At 39.5% G+C, this 20,290-nt stretch overlaps 1 protein-coding gene across 3 annotated transcripts in view; it reads left to right on the forward strand.

Annotated features, from left to right (window-relative positions):
* Positions 1-17,030, forward strand: part of ZFYVE28 (zinc finger FYVE-type containing 28) — a 79,251-nt gene extending 62,221 nt beyond the window's left edge. For 2 of the 3 annotated variants that reach the window (XM_019473680.1, XM_009285399.2), the window contains 5 exons: positions 1,736-1,890; positions 2,465-2,581; positions 4,404-4,508; positions 15,836-15,939; positions 16,878-17,030. In XM_019473680.1, coding sequence (XP_019329225.1) covers positions 1,736-1,890; positions 2,465-2,581; positions 4,404-4,508; positions 15,836-15,939; positions 16,878-17,009 — 613 coding nt within the window. In that variant the 3' untranslated portion in view covers positions 17,010-17,030. The remainder of the gene's footprint in view (positions 1-1,735; positions 1,891-2,464; positions 2,582-4,403; positions 4,509-15,835; positions 15,940-16,877) is intronic. The other variant, XM_009285397.2, reaches the window with a different exon arrangement.
* The last annotated feature ends 3,260 nt before the right edge of the window (positions 17,031-20,290 follow it).

Below are 20,290 nucleotides of genomic sequence, written 5' to 3' on the forward strand. Positions count from 1 at the left end.
TAAAAATAAAATATCCCCTATGGAAAAGCAAAGGAAAAATTGAGAGAGAGAATTCTCACTTGGTTCTCAGTATCTTTAATAAACCTAATCAGTCGTGGTGCTGAGGGAACTGTAAACCTAGAACTAACATCTTTTTACAAGAATTTGCTTTTGTTAATAGCAATAGATAACATGAACAAAATGAGTCTCTTGCAGGCCTGCTCTTTACTCTGTCTTTGAAAGAATGGGAAGCCAGTTAAGGTACTCCATGCTACACATTTTCCATTGATATTTCTATCAATAACTAATCTCCAGTATTTATTTATTTTCAGTTCTGTTTTTACTCAGGCTTTTGAGATACTATGGCCTAATAAATTCATTTTTACTTTTTAAAGGATTACCTGTATAGCCTACAAATAGAACTTCAAAACTATATCCCATAAAATTTTGTTATAAATAATTATAAATGTTACCTATGTGTCTTATCCTGCAATAACTGTTCATGCATACTGCCATATGGATGGCATCTGCAAGGTGGTGAATGTTTCAGCACCTAACAAAAAGAGATTGAACTCGGAATGTGTTAGAAACTACTTCCTTCATTATGCATGCTATTTATGTAGTCAGTAACTTTTTTTAACATAGTAGTTGTCTGCGTAGTAGAGAGTGCTGGAGTTTTGGACAGCCAAGTATGATTGTAAGTAAAATATTCTAGTTTGTTGTAATCATTGATGAGAGTAATTTCTGTCCAATACGTGGGGAAAATGCTTTCGTGTTCCTCTGTCTCTGAATGTAGTAGAGTAAGAAGGCATGTCTCCTTCAGTCAACACAGTGAATCCTTAGGACTTCAGTGTAATTACATCCTGTGCTCTACTCCCAATTAAGGGTTTTTCCATTGGTAAAGTGCTACATTTTCCCTAAATACTTCCTTTTTTCAAAAATACATCTTGATTTACAAACAGTTAGGTAATTCCTGATATTTGAAGAAGCTGGATTCCCACCAAAGCTTCCCTGCAGTCTCAGGTTGTTTCAAGCTTCCTCTCCATAAGGGGGTGGGGGTGGAAATGGCTGGCAACTGTGCATCTGGTTTTTAAAAGAAAATTTAAATCTCTAGTAGACATTTGGTGACACATTTTAATCTCTTTGGAGTTGATGAGCCATTCTGTTACAATAGTTTGACATTTCAGTAATTTCTACAGTTAGGCATATAAGGGGACTAATCTACTTCTCTACTGTGTAAATTATGTTTTATCACTCTTCTTTCCATTTTTTTTTCATGTAAGCCTATATTTAGATTCTATTCTCACTATTTTAAGGTAACATAATTCAGAAATTCTTTTTTTCAAATTAACTTCCACATTAATAAATTTCTAAGTTGACTTCAGAACTGACCTTCTCATTTTTAGGTTGATATTCCCCTTTTGGATTTTTGGAGTTATGGTCTCAGGACTGAGCTTTTAGAAGAAGTTAATGTGAAAAATGGCATGGCACTTTGTAATAGCTAAGGAAAACGCAATAAAATACAGACAAATGATCTTCAGCCTAAAAGTTTTTTGCAGCTATACCACAGAGTGAAAATCAAACGTGGTGGTGATTGATTGCATGTTGATTAACTTCAACAAGAATTTACAGCAATTAGTTCCGGTTTGCTATAGAGTCTTGCCTGAGTCATAAATCCCTTAGGATTTGCTGAACACCCTGAATAACTGAGTGAAGATTTACATTCTTTTTCTTAAAATTTTTTTTTCTCCAACAGTAGTTTAATGACGAGTTCTTGTTCATCTGATGACCTCGATCAGGAAGAAATCCAGCTCGCTTTGCAGGCTGCTAAAATTGCCACCCGAGAAAAGATCAGATCCAGATTTCATGGCAGTAATGATCTTATTCACCGCCTTTTTGTCTGTATCTCAGGTATGAGAGTAGCCTTTTGTTCTGAATGTAAAAACTATTCACCCTTGGGGTTTTTTTGGTGCACAAAAGTTATGATAGATTGGACTAGAGATGAAGTTGCAGGAAGACTGTTTTGGGGCCTCAGTTGCAGCCTGGTCTAGAAAGACCTGTTACCTGATGGGAACTTACAGAATCAGAGATGCAGACATCTTAGACCTGTAGTGATGAAGCATTTGGGCATGCAACAGGTTTGACTTCAAAGTGCTTCCTTTTTCTTGGTGATGCCCTGTGTCTTCAAGGGAAGAAATTTGATGCAGCAGTTGTATTTTGATGCAAAAGGAATCTCTCAGTGTTTCCTGCCAAAGGACAAGGAAGATAGGTATCAAATCGCAGGTCGCGTAAAGGCCAGAATGTAACTTGGCCATTATGGAAAATTAGTTTGTTTAAATGTTCAATTTTTATTCCTAACACAAGCAAGTGATCCCCTCAAAAATAAATATGACACTGTTACTGGTAGCAACAGAAAAATTTACTTTTTTTTTTAAGGGTGGTGTAATAGTCTAGCAATGGTTTATCTGTTTTCTCAAACTCCTAGGTGTTGCTGACCAGCTGCAGACAAACTATGCTAGTGATCTGAGAAGTATCTTAAAGACCTTGTTTGAAGTTATGGCAACCAAACCTGAAACAGAAGACAAGGAAAAGCAAAAGAAAGGTAAAGAGATTTAAAGAGTAGTTTTCTCTAGTGAATTTCTGCTGGTAACCTCATGTGGATCCATGAACTATTTGACAAGAGTTTCCTTAACATTTTGTTAACACTCTGACAGGACTCACTGTACAGTGATTCGACCTAGTTTAAAAAAAAGTAATGGAAACAGACTGTAAACAGGTTGAAGTCACTGGAAGTATAGGTACACAGGAGTACGTCTTGAGTCAAATGTTGAAAGAGGTAAAGCCTTCAGAGTGCATCTGCTCATTTCCATATTAGTATGTATAACAGAACAGTGTTTGTAGCCCATATGGGCACGACATAATGTATGCATATCCATATTTGGACTTCATAGATTCCCCCCCCCCCCCCCCCCCCCCCGGTATTATTTCACACTGGACACATCTTAATTTACCAAGACACGTATCTTTGTGAAGTTTAAATAGCTGTGTAAAAAGAGCATAAAAGATGAGAATGCTCAGGAAAATGCTGAAATCTGGCCTGTCTTGCAGAAATTGCAGAATGCTGAATTTGGCTTCAAAATAGAAAAATAGCCACTTTTGAATTCTAGATAATTAAGATAATGGAACCAGAACTAGATCATGAGCCAATCCAAGAAATTTTTTCTGTCACCATTTTGATTATTTCTTTTTCAAAGAGGGAAGTCTGCTAACTTATCTAAAAATAACCATGTCATCCCAGCAAGACTGCAATTACCTTTGTCCTTTGTTATGATTAGAACTACCAGCATCTGAAGGTTATCAGAGCTCTCTTCCTCCCCTCTCCCCCCCCTTTCCTCATGATGGAAAACTTTTGCTTTCCCTTTCTCCCAGTTTCATTTAAAAGCATTGAGGATTTCATATGAAACACTAAGTTAGAAGGTGGTTAAATTTAGCAGAAAAACCTCCAATCCAACCCAACTCTGCAGTGGGATAATGCACAACATGCATTACAGTCCTTTCTTACTTGTGGTTGAAACTTCCACAATGTTTTTATGGTGGCAGGATGTCACAATGTGAAAAGAGACTGCTTTCATTGGCAAGAATTAGACAGAATTGCTGAAGAGAAGGATCAAAGAGCTCCTGAACATTCAAATAAGAAAACCTCCAATCCAACCCAACTCTGCAGTGGGATAATGCACAACATGCATTACAGTCCTTTCTTACTTGTGGTTGAAACTTCCACAATGTTTTTATGGTGGCAGGATGTCACAATGTGAAAAGAGACTGCTTTCATTGGCAAGAATTAGACAGAATTGCTGAAGAGAAGGATCAAAGAGCTCCTGAACATTCAAATAAGAGTAATAAAGAAACTGGAGCTGTAAAGAATTATCACTAGGAAATATATTAGCCAACAGTACTTGGTTGGAATAATTTCTAATGGATGAACTATTACATTAAAAAAAAAAAAGGTGTTGACAACAGTAAGCATAAGCAAAATGAGCGAATAAAATTCAGGGACTTTTGGGATGAAGTTTCTCTTTGATATATGTGATTTGATGTGTGTGATTCACTTAGGGAATCTCTGGTTGTTCTTATAATCTACTTCTTTGTAAAGGATCCAAGAAATAAAATACAGGATGCAGCTAAACTGCTAGAAGTAAGAGAATACTATGTCCTGTAATAACAGCATCTTTCATTTCTGTTCTCATTCCAAAGAAGGAGAGGAGACTTTTAAATCACTGTTTGTGTCAGGGTAAAGAAAAAGCAAGAAGTATAAGAAGGTACATATAGATGCTACTGTAATCTAATCCCAGAAGTCCTAACATGAATATTTTAAGTGCAAATTGGAAAAATATGAATTTCAGTACTTTTGGTTTGTTTTACAGTTAATCAGGGCTTAAGGAATGCAGCACTGGAAGACTGTGCTTTATGTCAAGAAAGTATATCATCCTCAGAACTTGCAGCAAAAGCCAGAGATGGGGACTTTGAAGGTACTTTCTTTTTTTCTCAGAATTAAAATGAGACAACACTGATGTATTAAAAAAAACCAAAACATTAAAAGGAAAAGAAAACTCTCAAAGTTTGGCTCTGGAAAGTGACTATAAAATGTTGTCATAGTATGGTTTAGAGACGAAGTCAGATGATAAACTGACCATATTTCTTTCAGATTTTTTTCTAACAGCCTCATGAAATATACAGATTGTCATATCCAGTATGAATTCCTTTGTGTCAGTGGAGGAAGGTTCTGTATAATAAAGGCTTTGATACATCCTGTGACTTTGCACGTGACAAGTTTTGGAGGGTTGTGTAAGACGCAAAGCCCTATGTAAGGTCTTCTCAGCTAAATCTAAAGAGATCTTTTATATCATTGACTATTATGTGGAGGTGCTACTTTTTCCCACAGTAGAAGTACCTTTCATATTTTCTTCACTTTTGTCTTTGATCAAAATATTTTGGTTATTATTTTCATATTCTTCACCATATTACTTTAAAGAAAAAGTTAGTTTTAGGTAAGTCTGCTGAGGTTACTCGAATCTTACTGAATACATGGTAAGAGTGAAGAAAAGTGCATATGTAAGTCTCAAAGTTTTGGTCGGGATTCAAGCATTCTGAGAGCTCAAAAGTTTTTGTTTCTCTTTTTAATCTGAGCTGCTGCAGGAGTGCTTAGGAATCAGTTATGGACTATAGTGCTAGTGTATGGTAAACGTTGTATAAAAAAAATGGATTAAAAGATATCAGAGCACTTGCAGTCAAAGAATAAGAAACGAGAAAGTAGATGTATGAGATGGAGCATACAAGAAAGCAATCAGCTTTGATCTTCAGGGCTAAGTGGTCGTTTCAGCACACCAGGAGCCCAATTATTGGAGTGGTAGTGTCTCTGTGTTCAAGTGGGAAATACAAGACAACAGTCAACTGTGAAACTGTATCTAAGCTTCCCAGAAGTTCAAGTGTGCAGTAATTTCCCTGTGCTTTAAAACTTTGATCTGTTGTTGTCTATTTGTCCACATACACTACTGTTCTTCCAGTGAGAGGTTTTGAATGCAGGATGACCCAGAACTGAGTGATAAGCAGTGTATGTCTCTGCTTGTATGCAGAGGCTGGTGACCAACAGAAAAGAAATGTTGGTTCACATCATTTGTAATAAAGATCAGAAATTGGGGGGGGGAACTCTTGAAGATTAGGTTTTAGAGTAATGCTACATATTTATAAGTTACTTTGTGCCTTTATAAAACCCATGGTTTGTTTGCTCACCCTTCTTCTGAAGCTGCAGGCTAAAGGATCTCAAATCTAATCTATTTATTTAGAACAGCAGCGCTAATTCATGTATAATGCACTGTAGAAATATTATCTTTTCTGGAGGAAGATGATTTGGTGGCAGATAAAGAACTAGTCAGTAGTCATTTTAATTGGTTTTTCTATTGTGCCATAATTCAGAATGTCACAGGAGGTGCAGTAAAGAACAAATCTTTAAGCAAAATCCTTACCATGTATAGGCTGTATTGGAAAAGAATGCAAAAGATTATTCATTTTCTACCATTTTAGTTCATATTCTTTTGTTTTGAATCGATGCCTGATGCTGTCGGTGAATTTGACTTACAGAACTTGAAAGCAAGTTATTGTGAACTGCAAGATGCTGAATAACTTTCTCACAGTGGATTTTGTCACGGCAAAGTCACTTCACTTCCCTGGCATGTTATTCAGCTTTTAAGGTTCTTCAGCTTTTCATGGCACCTTCTATTGGCATGGGGAAGGTTTTATGTTTGCAGAAGTGCAGCCTATGGCTTAGGATGTTATTAATTGAAATAGAGGACAACATTCTGGATGCTTAGGTGATGTTATGGCTGCATAGGAGTGTAGTAAAGGCCGGGGCGGGGGCAGGGGGGAGGTGGAATCTTTGCTGTTTCAAGGGCCCCTGCAGCACCCAGGCAGTGTGAATCAGTTACGTCCCTGCCTTTAAGTGAATGGTAAAACTCAACCTGTAGTATTAATAGCACTACAGCAAAAACAGCCTCCTGCCTGCACCTTTGTTCTGAAACAGCAGGCGTTTCACGTATGCCTGCGTGGCAGAGCCTTGTGGGATAACCAAGTCCCTTTTGAATAAGTAGACTTGGATGCCGGAATGAGCTTGGCTGCCTTGGCACAATGTTTTCCTATGCTAACACATCCTCTAAACAGAGCCAGTTAGCCAATGCTCCTGCAGGTACTCTGCTTTTGGTACCCATGCTTGCTCACTGGCAAGGCTTGAGCATGTCTGAATCAGTCTCCTTGCAGACTTTCTCTGGGAGTCTTACTTGGCTTGTGTGTAAGTGGTTATGCTGTAAATACCTACTTGTACAAATCAGTACAGCTCCTCTGACTAGGTAAACTAACTAGTGTAGCCTGCTGTTACTTAGCTTTAAGACTTGCTGATGGGCAGGAATTTTCTGTGTCACAGAGTGTGCTGGGGAGCATGGAGATGAGCTCCACCTTCCAAACCAGAACAAATCACAAAACGTCTACAGAAAGGGGCATCTGAAGTGGATCAGTTTGTTGAATTTGTGGGAACTGTAGAAACACCCATTCTGTGCCATCTCCTCCAATACGTTGCAGGCCCCTGTCCCTTCAGGTCACAAGTTGTCATTGCTGGCAATGCTGTACAGGCATTTTTCTACTGAGGTATGCAGTGATAGCTAATGGGATACATGTTTTTGCTATCCCTAAGGCATCCAGCATGAGGCATAAACTTACAGCAGTATTTTAACCTCAGCAGCCATGTGCCTTTTCCCCCTTATAACACCTCCCCACCTACCTCATTTTTGCTGGCCACTGTGGAAGCAACAGCCCCTGACTTTGGGTGATGTTTGAGTGCAGATAGACGTCTAGTGGTTAGGACAGCCTTTGCTGCATGAATGTTGTGCCCTATTTCTTGCAGCAAGCCTGACGGGTTTGTCTTCCAGGTCAAATCTGAGCCACAGGCCAACAGGAGTACACCGCAGTTAACACTGTAAATGGATTCAACACGAAATCTGAGAACGTTGCACCAATCTGACAGCATTGCACCAAAATTAATTAGATCCTTTTTTGTACATCATTTCTACACTTCAGGTCTCACTTAATGATTTCAGTTGAAAGTGAAAACAATTTAAAGCAAATGAGCACATCAGTAGCTCCTCCCTTCTGTCATCGTGGCAGAACATGAGCATGTATCAAATTGAGAAAGTCCAGCAAGCTACCTGCCAGGAAAGCTTTTTCCAATTATCAGATAAATCCCTCTTACTGAAAGTACCGAATGTTTAAGATTACATCCAATCAATGGTAATAAGAAAAGGAAAGCAAGCCCAGCAACCTGAACAAATAAATGAATAGTTTTAAGATTCTACTGAAGGTTCCAGCCTCTACTCAGATTATGAAGATGAATCACTTGTTTTTGTCAGATTTCTCATTTTTACTGTATATAAAACCCACCAGCTGGTCTGGGTCATAAAACAAATATGAATGTTTATTATGAGCCAGCTGACATTGGCAAGGGTATGAGAGTTAAATCCTGTGACCTTCTGAAGGTTGAAATACAATAAACTACAGATTAATTGGCATTCCAAAACAAAAACATTTTCAAAAGTACAGATGACCCTATCATGCATATGTTCATCTTTGCTGTTGTAATGCTCTAGGACTTTTTTTTGAGGAAGCGCATGTATTTATACTTCGTAGAGTATAAAAAGCACTGTATTTTTATAGGGAGAGAATGTAAAGCAAATACATTTATATTTTCCTAGAATATAAGATGAATTTATACAATATTCCATAAATAAGTTTTAAATATAGTAAAATTTCATGCCCTGGTTGTATGATGGAGAAGATGGCCAGTGGGGGGACAAAGTTCTGTGTATAAATTCAAAGCAAACCGTAGCGGCAGCTGCTCAGAAAAAAGCAGGTTGGGCTCTTTGCTACCAGAGGTGCTTGCTCTGAATTGCAGTAATAGCAGGAGGGGCCTGTGTCCTGGGACCTTTTGTGAGTACTGCCTTTCTCTTTGTGTCCTGGTGAGCTACCAGCCAGCACGAGGAGAAGGTTATTGGGAAGTTCCTGAGCTCCAGCTTGGGACAAACCACTGTTAGATAATAAGCTGACCAAGAAGTTTGCATGGGACTGAGAGCAGGCAGCATGGGTCACACACAAATTAAAGCAAACCTCCACATTTGAAAACATAAGAAAATTACATTTATGCTAGGTTAACTAAGAGTATCCCTGCTGGGACAGAGCTGTGTCATTCTTAATATGCATTATAGCTTTAAAAAACCAAACATCAGGGAAGTAGAAGTTTGTTTTTCTACCATTTATGTGTCTGGGATCTTGTTTCCAGCACCAACACAAAACTTGCTTTGTATTAGCCAAGTTTCCCATATATATACACACACACACACGCAGAGTGTGTATGTGTAACTTTTTTTTGTCTTGATAAGGATTTTTATGTATTCATTTCTTTATCAACCTGTAAATGTGATCAAGTATAAGTCCCTGCTCACTGTATTTGGGAGCATTGTTTATCGTTGTGAGCTTGATGATTTTAATAGTGAACTTTGGCAAATCTTGAGTTTTGACCATGCATGTATCTTGGGGTAATTTATTACTCAGGAAAAATCCATCTGTTGCGACTGAGGGAAGGTGAATATTTTTAATTGTCAATGTCATGAAGTTACAGGCTGGCTAAGAAAGTGAGTTACACTTCTTGTCTAGGAATAAGCATGAGACATCTAGAAATCAGATTTTCTCAAGGAAAAAAAAAGTATTATGAAGCTGTTGGTGCTCCATGAAAATATGTGCTGTAGCATCTCAGCTCTCTCTGCAACCATACATTCATTTTTACTCCTTACTACTCTAGCATCCGTACAGAACTGCCTTGCTTGCTGCCACCTAGTTATAACTCCAGCCATAATGGATTTGCTGTGGCTGCCAGTACAAATAACTGTTTGTGCCAAACAGTGTTAGCATCTGTTTGCTGCACAACAGCACTCTATTTCTCTTTGATCCCTTTCCATCTTGTAATATTCCAGCCCACCCACTTCTGTCTAGTCACAAGTCCTCGCTGCTCTCCAACCAGCAGCACGAGCACAACTCAGTAATTTACGGTCCCAAGGCTCGAGCTCTTGTTCTTGTTGCAGTAAGAAGTCACAAGGTCAAGAAAACCCACCCATGCTACTGTGTGTGCAGAATCTAATCACGGTGAGTCTAGAATTAGCTGTCAACTCTAGCTGAATGCTTCAATTTTTCTTTTGTCCTCTACATGCCTATGGCTACTCTATTATTTATAATGATGACCAGCAACACTTTCTAAATGAAAGAAGTTAAATTGTTGCACAGTTCAGTGGCCAAACATATTCTGTCCATGTAACTTTTTACTTTTTCCTTATTCAGCAGCTCTGCTTACACTGTGTGAGAGAAGAATCTAACATCAAGTTTTCCATATTGAGGCAATGTTTTATAATCAACTGAGCAGATTTAATCATGCATGTAAAATTACAGGATTTTGTACAGTTTTTAGGTTATATTGCAATAATTTGATCTGACTGACGTTTTAAGAACTTGCTCAGAGCCTTTTACCTTTTCAAAGACTAGCCCTCTCTGTCAGCACAGTGTGGAACTTGCTGAGACTTCATTGCAGGAAGATAAAACATCCCAGAAGTACTGTAAAGCACAGGCTTATTCAGCTCCACAATGACATTTTGATTAGGTTTGAAATTTTTTGTCCTAAAAATACAGAGTGTTCTTCTGGCATGTAGTATGTAGATCTACATTATCAGCCTGCTTCTAGTTTATAATTGTTGGTAGTTCTTACAGAGAAAGACTCCTAGTAACAGTTATATGGAAGATCCAAGTCTTTGGTCAGTCTGATTTAAAGTGAAGATTTGAACGATATCCCAGTGGAAGTCAGTGTTTTCTATCAGAGTTGTTCCATTTTACGTAAATAATTATTTTGCCCAAAGAGAGTTGCTGATCATGCACCTGTACAGAATGGACACAGGATGTCATCATTCAAAGTTGTGTGCAATCAGGCAGAGCAGAGGCTTGAGCCCAAGCCTGCAAAGCTCCATGCTTTGGTGTAAGCTTTCTAGATTTGCACAGAAACTCCATCCTAAGAAAGCTGTTTGACAAGAGCTGTCCTTGAAGCTAGTAAGTCTGTACCTCTGTTTTCTCCCTCACCCCTGAAATTTTCATCAAATAATATTGTTGAAGCAGAAAATGTATTTTTATTGAAAAATTTCAGGCCAGCTGTAATCAACACTGAATCTGCTGAGCAAGGGTAAAGGTTACTTTAGTACAACTGCCTCCTAGGAATCTTAGATAAAAGTCAGAGATGGCCCAGAATGACATGGAAAATTATGTGTGATAAGGGACAAAAAGGTTCATCTTACTGTGGCAGTTGAAGTGAGGGGTAAAGTCATGTCACCTTAGTTCTTTACTTTCCGTACTTAAAACTGTGAGAATTTACAATTCCTGCTTTCATCAGAAGAGCTACAGCAAGCCCATCTGACCTTTTTTGCAGCTGTGAGGGTAATGCGCTTTGATGGCTGCAGTGGTGTAAGTTCCACAGGCTGCTGTAGGAACAGCCCTCTTAAGGTTAGTTTGGTAAAAGTATAGTCAGGGTTAGGCATGATGTGCTCTAAAATCTAATACACATCGATGCAGGAGGAACTTTCCGTTTGAGTTCTGCATTAGGAATATTTGATAAAAACAAAAGACGCAGAAAGGGTCCTTGCTCTGAATTGTCTGGCCATAACGCAGCCACCACAAGCTTAGGGTTTAGTAGCTGCTGTTCAACAGGAGTCGTGATGTGCACGTTTTCTGATTTGTTTTCTGCCAGAGTGTAGATTTGCTAAATTAGGCCTTCTGCAAGCTCCTACAACTTTTGGGATTATTTCCCTCCCCCACCCCCTGACCCAGTCTCTTGTGTCTCAGCACCACTGAATGAACTTTCTGGTCTAATCTTGTTTGAATCAACACTGTTGATGCATCCGGGTCCAGGCTCTCTTCTCCTTGTGTTCTGGGACACAGAGATGTTCTCCTTGGTTTTGTAAGATTAGATCAGACTGCAGTAGATCTATTGCACGTACTTAAGCAAAATGAATTTGCATGTGCTTTTTGGCAGTGTTTACAGTGCCTATGATTTTTATCATGGCTGTGGTTTTCTTAAAGCTCCAGCATCTCAGATTTATGTAAGATTTTTAAGTTTCATAGAACAGAAAACCGTTTTGGCTAACAAAGCTGCAGAGACATGTAAAGGTGAATTCTAAAAGCTACGGCATAAAAGGAATAAAAAGACTAAAATTTCATGATTTATGGGAGATTGTAATGCAAGATTTTTGAATAGTTAAGAGTTGGGAATACTGTTTCTCCTTTTTAAATGTCTTTTTCAGTCTTCGCTATTTAATTTTATCTTGTGCCTTTCCTTTCTCTAAATTTGTTTCTTATTTAAATACTTGTTTCTCTTGCTTTCTCTGCCTTTTTTTCTGTACATGCTTTTAATGTTTTCTTCTAAAAGTTATTTCTGTAGTCTTTCTGTCTCGTTAATCCCTTCCCTCCCTTCTTCCTCCTCTTTGATGTTTGTGCTGTGGTCTTCATCCGTTTCCCAACAGACTTCCCTTAACTCTCATTGCATGATAAAGCAGTGGGCCAATTAGCCCACGAATGAGGTTTTCCCTCCATTCCTTGTACAAATCCCCGAAGCACAGGCAGATAGTGCTTTAGAGACTGGATGTTTCCCTTTGCTGCTGCATGCAGAGCTAATGGAGCAGTGCAGCCCGGAGAAGGACTATAACATAAGAAGCCTACGGGTGCGGTGCTGCTGCTCTGCTTCCAGCACATCTCCAGGCTAATGCTAGGGGTTTAATTTGTATAACTCACTCTGCTCCTCATATCGAAGCTTTATCCCCTCATGAAACTGCTCTTCAGAGAATATTTCAAAAACCTGTTCTATAAAAAGCCTGATGACTCAATCGGTAATATATGTAAGTCAGAAAGGCGGCTCCCAAGGTTGAGCGAGATGAGGCATGTGAAGGGGACCTAGGGGTGTTGGTCCCGTTGCCACTGGGGCTTGCACCGGCTCAGAGAGACCGAGTCATTCAGGGCTTCATCCTTCCTGACAGTGTGAGCACTTCGGCTCCAATCCAGGATTGCGTTTAATTTCTCAGCAAGTGCATACTCTCAAAATGAAGCCTCTGTGTTTGTACTCAGTGTAAGGACTTTTTCAGTCACAACTGGAAGCAAAGGCATAGGGCTAGTGGCCCAAAGTTTCTTATTTGTTATTTCAGGACTGTGCACCACTGTATGATTTCGGGCAAGACATTTCTCTCCTGATTTCTCCCCACACAGACTTACTGACTGTAGCTGGGTGATGAGGATTAAAGCAATTAATGTTTGTACAGCATTTTGAATGTTAAAAGCCGTTATATAACTAAGTGTTACTATTTGGGGGTGTGCTGCAGTGCAGCTGAGCTCGGTGCGAGCAATTGGGAAGTTAGGGGGAGGGCACTACAACCCAGAAGCAACGGGGCACGGGGCTGGCCGCACAGCCCTCCTGAAGGGCCTTACTGTTGTTGAGTCACAGTCTGGGGGAAAATGGGCCCTTTAGCTCACTCTACTGATGTGTTAATTTAATGAATCAGCTGACGTGACACCAACATGGAGGTAAAGAGAGTTCCTCTAATGTGGGAGAACATTCTGTAGAGAGGGTTATACTGTTTCTATACATTGAGTACCACTAAGATGCAATTTATTTTTTTATGCAATTATAAAAACAAAGTTTGCAGATGAATTCATCTGGCAGTCAAGTAATTCTGTGTAACCATGAACTATGGATTATATGACTATTATGAGTTTATAAGGTCTTTATTTATCAAAATAAATTTGCTGTTTCTCATGGGAGTTTTTGCAATTTTTCTTTTTTATTTGGCACTGGAGACAATTAAATCCATACAAGGTCAATTAAAAAAGAACTTTTTCAACATTGCACTTCAGGGGCAACAACAGAAAAAAACCAAACAAAACAAAACCCACATGGTACACACCTGATAAGAAAGCTGCTTTCCACCAATGAGCTCCAGAGTCTTTGTGGTGGGGTTGTGTTAGCTTATAATGTGTCTGGGCTAATCATGATCTAAGGGAAGGAGTAATTATGGTACTAGCTGCTGTGGAAGTTGCAGTTCATGTTGGCATGCTGCAGTTTGTACAAAAAGGGCCTGTGTTTTGTGGCTTTTCTGTGAATATTAAAATTAGTAACTAGCTGAACATGGTAGCCCACAGTATAATGCAGTTGATAAAGCATCGGTGCCAAAGTAGGCATCTTGCCAAACCTGCTTGTACCAGCTCTGTGTTCATTTGGGAGGGAGACCTGGTGGCACAGAGCTTGAACAACTTCCTAAGTTTTGCTGTCTTTAAAATTAGTGAGAATCAACAGGATGGTTAAATCCCTGAAAACATAATCAAGGCTATGTAGTCTGATGGCAAGTTTTAAACAGGAATATCGTTATTGGGTCAGTTACTTTGTTTGGAATATATGTGATAACCCAAGGGACCTCCTGGATGGGGAACATGGAGGTGCTCCAAGGTCAGCAGGCTTGCCGTGGTTTCAGATCAGAGATTCCTGTGAAAATGACACGAAGTTTTCAAAATTGACATCACGCTAGGAGTAAGTTTCACTGGGCAAGTTACATGTAGTAGCTAGGGAGGTTGCAGAGAAGGAAAAGAATTGGAAAGGAAAATCCCTTGGTTTCATTGCTATTAATGCTTCGACTTCAGCTGGCAGTCCTGCATCTCCCTGCTGCCATAGGAAAGCCTGCTTTTGAAGTGGGATTTTGTAGCCTTGTATCCCCACAGAACACTTTCTGGTGGAGTTTTCCCAGGGATGAGGTGAAGGCTGTTACGTGCAATCTCCTCTTTTTGACCATATCAGTCATTTCTCTGCACACAGACTTTGGTTTTGGTTGCTGTCCCTATAGTTGTGACCTTTATCAGACCAGTTTGTTCATTAAATGAACGATTGTTTCCTTAAACTAGTTTAACTTCCAAAATAGTTTAGAGGAGCCCATAAAAGCTGAGTCAAGACTCTAAGTTCTCTTTGTTTTTATTAATCTGCTTTTTGAACATTTTCTGCATTGAATGCTATATCCTTTTTACTTTTCATTTGAGAAATGTTGCAATATGACAAACACATGAAAACTGGTCACAGTTATGTGTGAAGAATACAGTGGATTTTTCATTTAATTATCATCTTTCTGCCTGTAGCTGTAGCCCTCTTGACCTCTGCATTAACTGCACCATATATTTTGTTGTTTGATAATATGCTCCTTGAGGCAGGGATCTTGCTTGTCAGGTTTATAAATCAGCAATTACATGGGTTGCATACTGTAAATAATATAGAAGAAGCTGCATATAGGGAACTTGGGTAAATACATTCAGCAGATCATGTTCACTGTGTCCATGGATTCCTTCTGGATAGAACTTGCTTTGCCCTTCATTAGATTAATAACTTAATTAAGCAATCAGCTACATCATTTCTACACTCGTAATTTTAGACTCTCTGAGGGTCATGTCAGTCTGTCACTAGCAGAAGCAGCTCAACAGAAGTGAGCCCAGTGCCTTCTGCTTTGCCAAAACCAAATCATTTCCCTGCTTGGCTTTTACGAGAACTTAGAGAGCTCACAGGAGAAATAAACAACTGAAACATGCTGTTGGGATAATGGTCAAATTCTTTCTCTGCTAAGTCTCCTACACTTGATTTTGTGGTTTTGTTGTAGTTACTGGTGACTTCCAGTAAGAGTCCTAATAGCTTAGCAGACTGTAATCAGGCTCTGAGTTTATTTGTAGAGTTGCTTGCCTCATTGCAGAAAAGCAGTCAGCCTTTCTGTAGGGAGGGCTGAAGAGGCTGGGAATGATCTCAGCTCTAAGGCTGTTTTGATGGCTGGTTGCATTGACAAAAACACCTGTGTTCCAGCTCTGCTTTAATAGTCTCTTGTCTTCATACTTTATTTTGCTTATCTCCTTTCCCTGCCACTTTCACTTGAATAGGATGTATTTCATTTTGAGTCCAGAGCTGCCGTGTGCTGTTTCAGTGCCTGCTGTGCTCTGCCCAAAGGTGGGTGCCTGGCAGAGAAGGGGGGAGTTGAGCCCTCTCAGGCATCCTGAACTCACCTAGCTGCCTGTTTGCAAAGCACCTTGAGAATCTCAGATGAAAGCAGCTGCTGTTATATTTTATTCTCCCTACTCCCTTGAGGATCTGGTAATTGCATGTTTGTTTTTCTTCCCTTTTGATTTATGTTCCCTTTTGTTGCTGTGTTTCTGACAGATCCTCCTGACTGGGTTCCAGATGAAGTCTGCAGCTACTGCACTGCGTGCAAGGCTCCTTTCACAGTCATTCGCAGGAAACACCACTGTCGGAGCTGTGGCAAGGTAATGACTCAGTCGAACATGTGAGAAACTATCTGCCAAAGAGAACAGCAAATTTATGCATAGCACAGAAACTCAGCTGCACAGCAAAATGTGTGTGCTTGGCCAGGGTTTTCAAGTCACAAGTGTTTTTGTATGTCTTGGCTGTCAACTGCTCAGCTTACGTTTAGAAAGTGGGGGGGGGAGGGTTTTGACTCTTATACATCGATAAGCATTTGTCTTCTAAAAAGCAGAACCCCCTGTTGAGATCCTGGAACAAACACCCCGAATCGAGAGTTGCTCTTGGCTAGTGCTCTGAGCTTTAACGAGCCACAGCAGCCTGCACTGCGAGGGGGGATGCACAGCTCAGCTGCAGGGACGGCGTGTCCCTTTGCTTTCTTTCTAAACCTTTGCAGGAGAACTGTGGTGTGTAGGGCTGCTGCTTTGCAAGTTTGTGGGGGAGGAAAAGGGAGCGAGGGAGAATAAAGCAGTCATGTGCCTCGGGAAGCCAGAAATCTGCAATCCCATTTCACTTGCTGCTGTACAAGTTAAAAAGGAAGAGGGTAGAGAAGCTGGTTTTGTTATCTTTATAGTGGACTTGCAGGAGTAGGAACTTTGGAGATAGTCACAAATATTCCCCTAGTCTGTCTTTAAAGCCAGTGGAGAGAGAGGTTTCTTTTCGTCTGTGGTGGAGCCGCCTTCCCCTGTGACCTGCAGACACAGACAGGCCTGCCTTGGCCAATGTCAGTGCTTGGGCACCCGCATCAGAGAGGCTAAGCACAGTCAGGTCAATTGGTCATCGGGTTATGAATTGCCTGCAGAGGCCTTTCACTTGCTGTGCTGAGGGAGGTTGGTGCTGTCGACTCACAAGAGCCCAGCGTGTACAGCCTTCTCTCGAAATTAATTTTGTCCCATCCAGTTCTTCAAAGGAACTAAAGTGAAATCTCCCTCTTGTTTTTCAGATCTTCTGTTCCCGCTGTTCGTCCCACTCTGCTCCATTACCTCGTTATGGTCAGATGAAGCCTGTCCGTGTTTGCACTCACTGTTACATGTTCCATGTCACTCCTTTCTATAGTGACAAAGCTGGTATCTGACATATTAAACTACTGGTGTGTCTTCTGGAGTCTTACATGGACTGATATATTTGACCTAAGCCAAGAACTAACTTGAAAGAGGGACCCCGTGAGGGCATGTAGGCTTTGACATCCATTATTATAAATTTTGTACAGACAGTTTTTATTGCATTTTACTAAGCTGCTAAAGGGAAGTATGAAGTGTCTGTAGCTCTAAGGCTACAGTACAGTCTTCCATAAATTTATAACATTAATGTTACGATGCCATATGCAGAACAAATGCACTGTGTGGAAGGAAATGGGGCTCAGAGAATTGAATGAGCATTGCTGCTTATCTTACATGCTAGGAACAGAGTAGCCGGTTAACTAGTCCATCCCAGCAAATCAATCCCAAAGCTCGGATGCTTCTGTGCTCACTAGAATACCAGCATGGCTGTGGATGTCAGTGCTCTCCCTCCTGCTGCGGTTTAACTTTCCCATTACTAGATTTGTGCTACCTATGCTAGGATTAATTAAAGCAAAACTATTTCAAATCCATATTCGATATTTACAAAGGCAAAATTTTCTGTGAATCACATAGGATCCCGAAGCAGTATATTTCCGTTGCCTTTCATTTACTGAGCAGAGCAATAACTCCAACTTGTCTTCTAAAAATTAAGTTTTACAACTTCCAGTTCCATATTTTGGAGTTTTGGAAGTATTTATAATCTGCATCATTTATGCTAAATCCTGTTAATAAAATTGTAACACAGAGCTTTGGTTTCTATATCAGCATTTAGAACTTAACAAACTTCAGAGGAAATGGTTACCAAATGAATGAATTAATATTAAAATACATATTTTTGAAAGAGTTTAGCAGCAAAATTCAGTAGATGTGATGAATTATTTCTCCCATACTGAGTTTTTTAAATGGTTTTTAAAAGGCAAATACATAACGATATATTCCAAAGGTCCTACAGAATGGTCAACCAGAGAAGGGTACTTGTTGTCCACATTTGGCAGAGTAACTGTGTAAAATATTGCATACTGTTACTTCACTCATGCTAACAACTCAGAAGATGTTTGTATTTATTTGAAACACCAGGGATTAATTTTTATCTCCACTTAGAGAGGAAAGAAGTAAGACTCTCATGGATTCATGCTATGATCTTGCACAAACTATTGGCAGTAAGAGCTCCCTGAGCACTGAGGTTTCAAAGGCGTTTGGACATGCTTTGAGTTAGCCACATGAAAAGCAAGAAAGTGTGTGCTGTGGTTACAGAGGAAACGAGATGAAGAGCTCTTTGCTGTATCCCCTTTCCTGACTCGCAGTGTTACGCACTGTGTTTCAAAGTGATAAATACAAAAAAAGGATGAGGAAGTTGTTTGCGATATCATGCTCAAGAAAGGTCGTCATTCAAAATGATAAAGCAAAACTGGGCAGTGTTGATTTTTTTTTTAATTTATTTTTGGGAGACATTCCCTTTTTCGAGTGGTTTAATATTCAGTGTTAATGAGCCATATAAGGGTACAACAGTTTGGCACTACTGTCGTTTTGAATCAGATGAAACAGCTTTACTTAGTTTATGTGTAATGCACAAGCCTTATGATGCTGTTTGTAGACAATGTCAGCTATGATGTGTTATCCTCACCTTATTTATATTTTTATTATTGTTATTATTTCCCTGAAATCCTCCCCATGGAATCCTTGAGTTGGAGTGTCGGCATTCACCAGGGTTAGGAAAGGCATGGGTGTGGGCGATTGGTGGGAGGTGGGTGATGTGGTGCAAGCAATGATACTTATTCAGGCTTAAATCTCAGGCTTCACATTGCAATGATTATTGCAGTTTTATTTTTAGAAAAAAAAAACCAACAAATTTAATGCTTCTTTTATAGGATAAAAAATACAACAAACTTCAATTGTGAAATAAATATGCACAAAAAGTTGCTTCTGTGAAAAAAAAGAATCTTATTTAATGGACTAAATATTTATTCAAGCTTGTTTTTATTTTGTAAATGCTGTAATTCAGAATCATTTCCATAAATATGATATTTAAAGATCTCAGACACTATAGTTTCTTATGTAAATACAGACTCCTATTTCTCTTACTGAAAAGCACAATGACTATATCAATACTAATATACATTTGCCTCAAGGAAGACTTTCATCTTGTAATCTCTTCAGATAATTAAAGTGTCAGGACTTTCTACTTCCATGTGCTGGATTGCTCTTTCATTTTGGGGTCTGTTTACACGGAGTGACAGCTGCCATCCTGTCAAACAAACTGGCCTTAGGTCTTTCTTACTTTTGCAAATAACACGAAAGAAACGAGTTTAAATTTGAAAATGGAAGTTGCCCATACGGAGAAGGGGGGGTAGATCAAAGCTGGAGTACTAGCCTGTCACCTAACATTGCCTTGTGCTATCCCTTGCCACCGGCTGAAAATCTCCCTTCCCGAAGTATCTTGTGTCACTGGCCACTTCACACATTAGGCATGTTTGATCTGCCTGTGTCACATCTGAATAATTTTTTCTGTGGGTGATACAAATCTGCAATGGAAGCAGTGCTCCTTGGATCTACCTGCACATTTATTCTTATGAAGCATGAATGCTCAGTGCTGATTTGTTCTGCTCCTTGCATGGGATATAACTGCTGTATGTTTTACGAGAATTAATTTTATTTTCAAGAGGACTTAATGCATGGCTTTGGGATGCCGTTCCACTGAAGAAAAACCATGTTACAGCTCTGTGACATTAGGGTCTCCACTTCAGAGGTGCAACAACGGGAAAAATTTATGGAAAGTCTGCACACGAGTTTAAAATTGCATTTGAATTAACGTGCATAATATTTATGGGCAAATAATGCTGCCTTAAGGTGCATATAAATAAATGAACAGTAGAAATTTATCCTAAAGGGACTTTTTAAATGAAATTTACATCACTTCAGGGTTTTGAGGGAAAAAGGGGATCTCTTTTCTCCAAACTACAACAATGTGTTCCACAGCAGTTTTCCTGTTGGGGATATCGCCTTATTATCCCATATCGCTCCCGTTATAAAAGCAACATTGCCAAAGGTGGCAGTAATTCACCTGGTGTTGGACTCTCCTGTATGACAGGTTCCCTCTGAATTGAGGCTGTTTTCAGAGAAAAAAATTTACAGTAAACTCTGAAGTGATCCTTTCTAGATCTGTACAAATCACACAGCGTTTCCTGCTCTCTCCAGGTTTGTAAAGGGAGGTGGGATATCAGGGCTCCCTCTGCAATGACAGGAACTTAATAAAAAAAAAAAAAAAACACCACACTCTCCTTCTAGAGAATACCCA

The sequence above is a fragment of the Aptenodytes forsteri genome, unplaced genomic scaffold (genome assembly GCF_000699145.1).
Source record: "Aptenodytes forsteri isolate BGI_AS27 unplaced genomic scaffold, ASM69914v1 Scaffold88, whole genome shotgun sequence".
Lineage (NCBI taxonomy): Eukaryota > Metazoa > Chordata > Aves > Sphenisciformes > Spheniscidae > Aptenodytes > Aptenodytes forsteri.